This window comes from Trichechus manatus, unplaced genomic scaffold (assembly GCF_000243295.1).
Source record: "Trichechus manatus latirostris isolate Lorelei unplaced genomic scaffold, TriManLat1.0 scaffold00079, whole genome shotgun sequence".
NCBI lineage: Eukaryota > Metazoa > Chordata > Mammalia > Sirenia > Trichechidae > Trichechus > Trichechus manatus.
In genome coordinates, this window is record NW_004444015.1 from 10,448,565 (window position 1) to 10,456,567 (window position 8,003).

The following is an 8,003-nucleotide window of genomic DNA, read 5'->3' on the forward strand; positions in this document are numbered from 1 at the left end:
CGAGACTCCCGCCCCCGCCGCCGCGGGGAAATTCCGGGAACAAAGTTTGCGGCCCGCGCGGCGCAGCGGCCTTCGCAGCTTACCATTGTTTGGGCTCGTATTGACCCCGGGTCCGGATTAGGCAGCGGCGGCTTTCGGCTTTACAGCCCCGCCGGCCTAATGAGGCCGGGAGGCGATGGGGCGCGAAGCGTCCTCGGAGCCCGGCCGCCCGGGGCCCTGTAGGTGGAGGTTAAAGGGTCAGCGGGCCGAGACCGCGGAAGGAGTGACCCTAGGAAACGAGCAGGTCCCGGGTCGGCCGGGCCTCCACCGAGTCGCTAGAACTTGGTGTGCAGACGGGGAGCCTGTGCGCCCGAGGAATCTGAGGGCCGCCGCGCGGGAGCCCCGACTTCCGAAACCCTGGCCTCTCCCCCGGGTAAAGCCTCGTTTGGGCCTCCAGGGCCAGAAGTCAGGGAGCAAACCAACGTAACTGCCAGGCGGAGAGCCCGCCCTGCAGGGCTAGGCAGGCCGGTGGCGATGCATTCCGAAATTTAAGTGGCAAGAGGCTGTTAGACTTTTTTCGTTTGTTTATGGAGTTTTCTGGGGGGAGGTGGGCGTGGGGGATTGAGGGAGCCGGGGACGAAAGGCAGAGACACCAGGCGGTGAGAAGGTAGAAAGGGGGAGGGGCGAGAAAGTCCTGGACACATCCACTTTCCTGGGAGGCTTTGAGAGCAGAGGGCCCCGCTTGGAGGTCTCCAGCCTTCGCAGTAGCGAAGCCGGGCTGCCCTGCTTAGCCTGGACCCTGATCTTTCGCCTTCCGAACTGGATGAAGGCTAGACTTCTATCTGCGGTGGCCCAAATTTGGGAAATAGACACCTCCCCCTTCCCCACCCAACAGTGAGAATCTTACGTTGAATCACACATTTTAAAAAGGATATGGAAGGAAAATAAGTAAAATCACTAAGCCTAGCCAGGCTTCACTCTGATTGTGAGCCGACATTATGGTTTCCAGTTGATCCAGTTCTTTAGAATTGCAAGGTTGTTGGGTCTGGGGGTGGTTTTTTCCTTAATTATGATTTTTTTGGGTGTTCGTTTTTGGGGGGAAGGGTACTTATTCTTTACGATATTTTACTAAAATTCAAGAATGTAAATGTATCCCTAGACGCAGATTATAGGAAGCAGAAAATCTGAGTTTTCTGCCAGAATAGTTTTCTTTGCCACAAATGACATAGACTATTTAAGAAAAAACGATACTACTCCCGAATTAGAAATAATCTTTTCTATTATCTTAATATTGGTTATCATCATTGCTATTAATTAGCATGATTTTAGGACACACACAATAGTTTACGAATTTCAAGCTCACTAAAGAAAAAGTATTTTTTATGTCTCCTAAGGAGATATGGGGGGGGGAGTGCAAGTTTGAATGAATAATAACCAATCCATCACTCCACTCCCATTTAAAGTTAGGTTAGGTAGGGTGGAGGGGACTCATGGAGAAAATAGTAAACTCTGGGAACTCAATGCACATTCCAGGAAAGAATACACTATTCCACTTTCACACTGGACTACCTCTAGAGCCAATCTTCTTAATATGCACTTTCTGAAAACTCTCTAAGCATTTAAAATGGTCTCTGGTTTGAAGTGAAGGAAAATCCTGAAATAGGAATTTGGCCTAGCACCCTCAATGTCAAGGTCAAGATTGGAGTGTTGGGAGTGGGAGTAGTAGGCTGACCAGGTTACCTGCTCATCACATGTGTAGTCATCCCAATCTCTCTTCACAGCATTCACGCCCTTGCCTTGGCTATTGGTGGAAGAAAGTGCAAAAGCTCCCATTTTCCACAAAAATGCTGCCTCCAAAGCAATTTACAATTACAAACCATCAATAATTAATTTGTTGTTGACATAGATCAGTAGATAACTTAAAAAAAAAAAAAAAGCTTGCTTCAACTGTATCCAGGGAATCAAAGTTTCCTTTAATCATCAGAAGTTCTCTGAGCATTTCAATTTATGGTTGATTTATTTTAACATGAAAAAACACCGGGCACCAAATACAAAAATGTTATAACATAAATAAGATGTGCCAAGACTTTATTTCTTTAAAAAGAACAATGAACAAAATTCTAGAATTAAAAATGATTATAATACCAAAGTGACTGTCACCAAAACACTGAGAGCATTGCCCCTTAAAGAGAAGGAGGCGCTTAAGCCTATTTATTACATTTCTAAATACTTTACAATTCCTTATCTCCACCTTTCTATTTGCTGACCTGCAAACTTATTATTCATGCAGAGACTGGGCTCAACATTAAACAGCACCCTAAAATAATTAATAAAAAAAGGTCTCTCAGTACTCTATCCACTCCAACCCCCCAAAATAGCAATCTATTAAGTTTCTTTTTGAAATTACCACTGTAAAAGAACTGTTTGTCCAAATGAGTTGCTTCACTGGAGAAAGATTAATTGGATTAATATTTTATCACAAAGCAAACAACCATTTTTCATTGTTACTGATTTTAATGAAAACAATTCTCTTAACATTTTTGCCTACAAACCACAAACTTTAAAAATACATATTTTGCAAATGTTTTTTCTTTCCATAGTATCATTTCAGAACCACTGCAGGTATTACACCGCTATATAAATGTTATGAATAATTTCGATAATTATGAATTGAACTATGTACAGCAAAACAAATCAGCCTTTGCCTTCAAAAATTGTAAATGAACTATGGTTCTTTTAAGAAGCACTTTAACTGTAAGTAAGTACTGCTCAACTGGCCTTACTCATCGCCACTGTTCCAGACATATGCTATCTTTTGAAAATATATAGATAGCTAGAGTTGATAGGCAGATTAGAATAGATAAGTCATAGATACAAACATATATAGGTATATGGGTGATCTCTAGATAGACATGCATCCTGCCACAATGTTCATTTTTATGTAAGGTAATAAAGAACTAAGGGACATAAAACTTATTAGGTTACCTTATGTTTATATATGTAGGGCAGGGATGATTAAATCCAGCTTCTCAGTCTTTGAAGTACAAGATTGAGATGTCATGGCCACTAACTGATCAGTAATATTTGATTTGCATGCCGAAAATCCAGGACAAACACATTTAAACTCGCAGTTAAAGAACCATCTGAGCTAGAGATAAAGAAAGGAGGGTCTTCCCAGATGGAAGCTGACACTGTAAAGAATCTAGACTGCAATAGAAAAATAACTTAACAATTAAAAAAGGGATCTGAATGAATTATAAATACCAACAAACAAGATTTAATTTGCTCACATCTCCTCTTTGTAGGAGGAGGCTGTTACAAAACAAGAGAAAACAGTCAGTGGTTCAAAAATTGTAAATTGTGTTCTTCTTTCAAAACAATAAATTTTAATGCTAAAGCAGTTATAATCAAAAGCTGTACAGAATTTGTTAGAAAACATTTATCCATAAATATTGTTCAGTTCCCGGCACTTGTAGCAATAATTAAATTACAAACGATAAATATGGCATCAATGGATATGTATTTACAAAAAAAAAAGTTATTACAAAAGGCAACTGCATACTAAACGTCACAATCTGTGTAGAGTAACATCACATCCTCAGCCTGAAAAAATACTGAACAACAGTTTCGACCCCATTAGACAAAAATACATTCACAAGTGTAATGCTTTGAGGAAAAGTTCAAGACATAACAGGACTTTGGCACGGTTTAAGACTGTGAGAGTTTAAACAATCACCACTAAGGCGAAGAAGAATTTCCATCAGTTTAACATTACCACCACCAACAAACCTTCTATAGCTTCCTCTCAAGCAACAGGACAAGTGTTAAAATTAATTGAAGGAGTTTAGGGATGGGGTGGGCAGAGAGCAGAGGAAAGGGGGAGGGGGAAGCAGTTTAAAGATTTTTTAAAAAAATCCTTCAAATGCCAAAACATATTTTCTAATCCTGAGAAAAGGGCATGGTTACTTTTGGATCTTGCCCAAAACCTTCCTGGATAATTGCAGTTAACAAGATGTAGCCCTATATATGGCTGCTTGCCTTAAAACTCCATTTCCATCTGATTGGTCTCAGTTTTCTGTTTAAAATGCATTTGGTCCATTCTATGGATCACAGGGTTTGTGTGTGTCCTCAGACGTACCATTCGTTAAAATTGGGAGGAAGTCCAGGGTTGTGGCTGGTGCTAGTTTGAACTGCAGAAGGGGTTTTAGTGGTATCTTTACTGTTTGCAGAAGCTATAGCGGGTGGAGTGGAAGATTCATAGCCTGAACTGGCAGCAGGGGAGGAATCTGACCCTTGAGATTCATGAACCTAAAATTAACATGTATATATTATAATGAATATAATTCCAACTGGCAATGTGCAAGCAAAAACAGAGCAGAATTCGAGCACGGTAAGAGCAAGACCGCCCAGTGACCCATTTAAAAGAGAAATGCTGGGGTTTTTTTGTTGTTTTTTGTTTTTAAATTTCCACATCACCGATGTCTAGAAAACCCGGAGATGTTCGCCAACCAACCAGTTTCAGTCCTAAGATTGGCATCACGAAAAAGGAACAAAACACTCCGTTTTATTCATGCACCTTCAAAGAAGGCTTTCTCCGCGGATGGAGTGGGGTACGCAGTTATTCTTTGGGGCCCTATAAAATACTCCGGGCCCAGCTTTCACCAAGCCTGTTTGGGCTTGGGAAAACGAGTACAGAGAAAAGTGGCACAGGGGCCCTGGGCGCTGCGAAATCTCAGACAAACGTGTGAGAACCAGACCACTCTCCTCGGCTCTATTGTTTTATCCGAAGCCAAGCCGAAGAGCGAATAACCCACCCACCCCGGGTTCGGCGTGGCCACTCTCGGTTCCCACTGCGGGCGGAGCCGGGAAGAAGTGGCCACCGCAGCCTGAGCCTGGCGAGCTCGGCTACAGCTTCCCAGTAAACAACAGATTGTTCCCTCCGCTTCCTCCCCCTCCCTCCTGCATCCCCCCTCCGGGTCCCCAAAATGGGTTCAAGGTGTCACCGCTGGAGCAAATCGGATTTAGCGTGGAGGCTAGAGGGTTGGCAGCGCGGACGCTTCAGTTCCGCGGCCGGGTCCCGGGCGGAGTGTTTATAAACCGCTGACCGCTAATAAAGAGGTAATTACCTTCATGTGTTTGCGCAGGGAGCTCGGGTGCGTGTAGGACTTGTCGCACACTTTGCAGATATAGGGCTTGTCCGAGGTGTGCACATGCATGTGCTTCTTGCGGTCGCTGCTGTTGGCAAAGCGTCTGTCACAGCCTTCAAATTCACATTTAAAAGGTTTCTCACCTGCAAAAGGGAAAAACGCAGAGGGGAGGGAAATACGGTCAGGGCCGGGAGCTTCCCAGGGCAGAGTCGCGGGAGACTGCTGGCCCGGCAGTCTTCCCGGAGAGGGAAGGCGGACTGGGGGCGGCTGCGGCATCTCTTTTCCCTGGAGAAAAATGGAGAGCGCTGGCTGAGCCTGCTGGGCTGGGGAGTGGTGGTCGGGGGCGGGGATGGGGCAGGGCCGGCCCAGAACCTGACCGTCCCTTTGTTCTCGCAGGACTGGAAAGCCCTGGGTTCCTCCGAAGTTTCCCCTAAGTTGTGGTACGAGCCCACCCGGCCCAGGGCTCCCAACGCGCTGCCACATTCCGCCGCCACCTTGGCGAGGTAACCAAGCCCTGGCGGGACAATGGGCCGGGGACGGGACAATCCCGTTCAGCTTCTTCTTTGTACCTTTTAATTTGCCTCTTTCAAATGCAGGGTCTTTCTAAGGGAGCCCAGCGTTAAAAGCCTGGGTAGTCGTACTTAACGTTCGAAAAGAGAAAAATGTATAAATCCAGGGGCTTCAGACAGTTTTACAAGCTGTTCTGTACAAGGCACGGAACTGCGGTGCTTTTTCTAGTTTAGCTTTCCTCCTGGAGGATTGAATTGAACCTGGAACTCCAAATAAAAATAGTTTTGACAAAAGTATCAGTCATTTAATTAGCAGATGTGCCAATCAAACGTAAAAAGGAGCGGAAGTAACCGGAAGTTAGTTTTCATTAGCATTTCTATGGTTGCCTTCCTCAACCATGTGCCGAGAGCTAAGTCGCTGGTAAGCAATACGCTCTCAACATATTCGAAGTCCCTTCCTAGTAACCCAGAAAGGGAGACAAAAAGAGGCGGCGCCAGCTTGTTCCTGGGCGCGAGAAGGTCCCCAATTAGTTCCTCGGAGAGACCGTAGAGCCGTCTGCCCGGGAAGTCAGAAGTGGGCAAAGCGCCGCGGAGCGGGGAGGGCGAGGGTGGAGGGGCGCTGACAGTGCTTCTCTTCCGAATGGCCTTCGGGGCGCCGCCCTCTCTCTGCTTGGCCGCCAACCCTCTCTCCCGCGAGCTGCAAGTCCACTCCGAGAGCCCTGCGCCCGCCTGCCTTCCCCCTTACCTGTGTGGGTCCTCTTGTGGATCTTGAGGTTCTCGGAGCGGGCGAAGATCTTCCCGCAGCCCGGGAAGGGGCATGGGAAGGGCTTCTCGCCCGTGTGCACTCGGATGTGGTTGACCAGTTTGTACTTCGCCTTGAAGGACTTGCCCTCGCGGGGGCACTCCTCCCAATAGCAGACGTGGTTGTTCTGCTCCGGGCCCCCCACATGCTCCATGGTGACATGCGTCACCAGCTCGTGCATGGTGCTGAAGGTCCGGTCGCAGCTCTTCTTGGGCCGGCTCAACTGAGACTCATCGATCCACTTGCACGACAGCTCCTGCTTGATGGGCTGCCGCATGTAACGGAAGAAGGCGCCGGGCCCGTGGTGGGCCGCTACGTTCACGCCCATGTTCATGTTCATGGGGCTGTAGTTGGGGAACTGCGCGCCGGCCGCGTAAGGGTCCGTGCGCGGGCTCGCCACCGGGCGGTACGGGTCGGCACGACCGAACAGCTCCCCGCGCAGCCCCAGGTGGACCTGGTTGTTGTCGACGTGCCCGGTGGGCGACGGGTGCCCGGCGCCCTGCTCATGTAACCCGGGAAAGAGCAGGTAGCTGGGGGGCTCGGGGATGCCCGCGGGCGCGTGCAGGCTGCCCGCCGAGCCAGCGAAGAGCCCGTGCTGCCCACCGCCCGAGGCCGCCTCGCCGAGCCCGGAGCCGCGCTGGCGGAAGAGAAAGTCGCGCGTGGAGTTGAAGGCGGCGGAGGCCGCGCCGCCGTAGCTGGGCACCTGGCCGGCGTGGTGGTGGTGGTGATGGTGGTGGTGGTGGTGGCCCAGGGCGTTGGCGTAGCCCGAACCCTGCGGCGTGAACGCCGAGCTTTGGCCCGAGGACAGATCGTGAGCCGCGGCCGGGCTCAGCTTGAAGGCGGCGGCGGCTGCGGCGGCGGCGTGGGGCGAGTCCCCGAAGGGGTTCAGCCCCATGCCGGCCGGCTCGCGGTTGGGCATCTCGTGGTGGCGCGGCGCGCCGAAGCTGCCCACTCCCAGCCCGGGGAACTGCGGGCCTCCGTCCAGGAGCATCGTCATGGGTGGGGCGATCTGGCTGAGGTGGGCGAGCGTGCGGGCGAACGAAGAGATCTCCGAAGTGCAGCTGTCGGAGAGGAGCGGCTGCTGGTCGCTGCCCGCAGCCCCCCGAGGCGCGACCTGGGGCTGCAACTTTCCGTCGCGGCCCGAGTCTCCTGCAGAGGGACAGGAGGGAGGAGGGGAGAAGGAGCGGGAGGGGAGGAGGAGGGGGAGACGAGGGAGGAGAAAGGCTCAGGACTAGTCTGCTTGAACTAACTACCCGCGGTGCACAAAGACAAATAAGCAAAATCAGAAGCGGAGGTGGAGGGGCAACTCCAGCCGGGCACCCCCCTCTCCCTGAGCCGGGGCACTGCGCCAGGCGGCTCCGGGCACCGGCCTCCGGCGGCTGCGCTCGGCGGCAGGGCCGGGCAGCTGGCAGGCTCAGTCCTCCCGCTCGCCGCGCCACTCTCAGCCTCTTCGCTACCAGAGTAATGTCCTTGGACTGATAAAGTCAATCACTCACCCCTCGCACATAAACGGAGCGGGCGGCCGTCGGCGCGCGCCAATGGGGAGCCGGCGGGCCCGCGGTCAGC

The 8,003-nt window shown here is 50.3% G+C and overlaps 1 protein-coding gene across 2 annotated transcripts in view; it reads right to left on the reverse strand.

Annotated features, from left to right (window-relative positions):
* Positions 1-7,917, reverse strand: part of ZIC3 (Zic family member 3) — an 11,441-nt gene extending 3,524 nt beyond the window's left edge. The window contains exons 1-3 of one of the 2 annotated variants that reach the window (XM_004380942.2): positions 6,381-7,832; positions 5,106-5,269; positions 3,327-4,287 (exon numbers count right to left, since the gene is read on the reverse strand). In XM_004380942.2, coding sequence (XP_004380999.1) covers positions 4,108-4,287; positions 5,106-5,269; positions 6,381-7,434 — 1,398 coding nt within the window. In that variant the 5' untranslated portion in view covers positions 7,435-7,832 and the 3' untranslated portion in view covers positions 3,327-4,107. Of the gene's footprint in view, positions 1-3,326; positions 4,288-5,105; positions 5,270-6,380 lie in introns of those variants that run through there. The other variant, XM_023735450.1, reaches the window with a different exon arrangement.
* Positions 7,918-8,003: the final 86 nt, after the last annotated feature.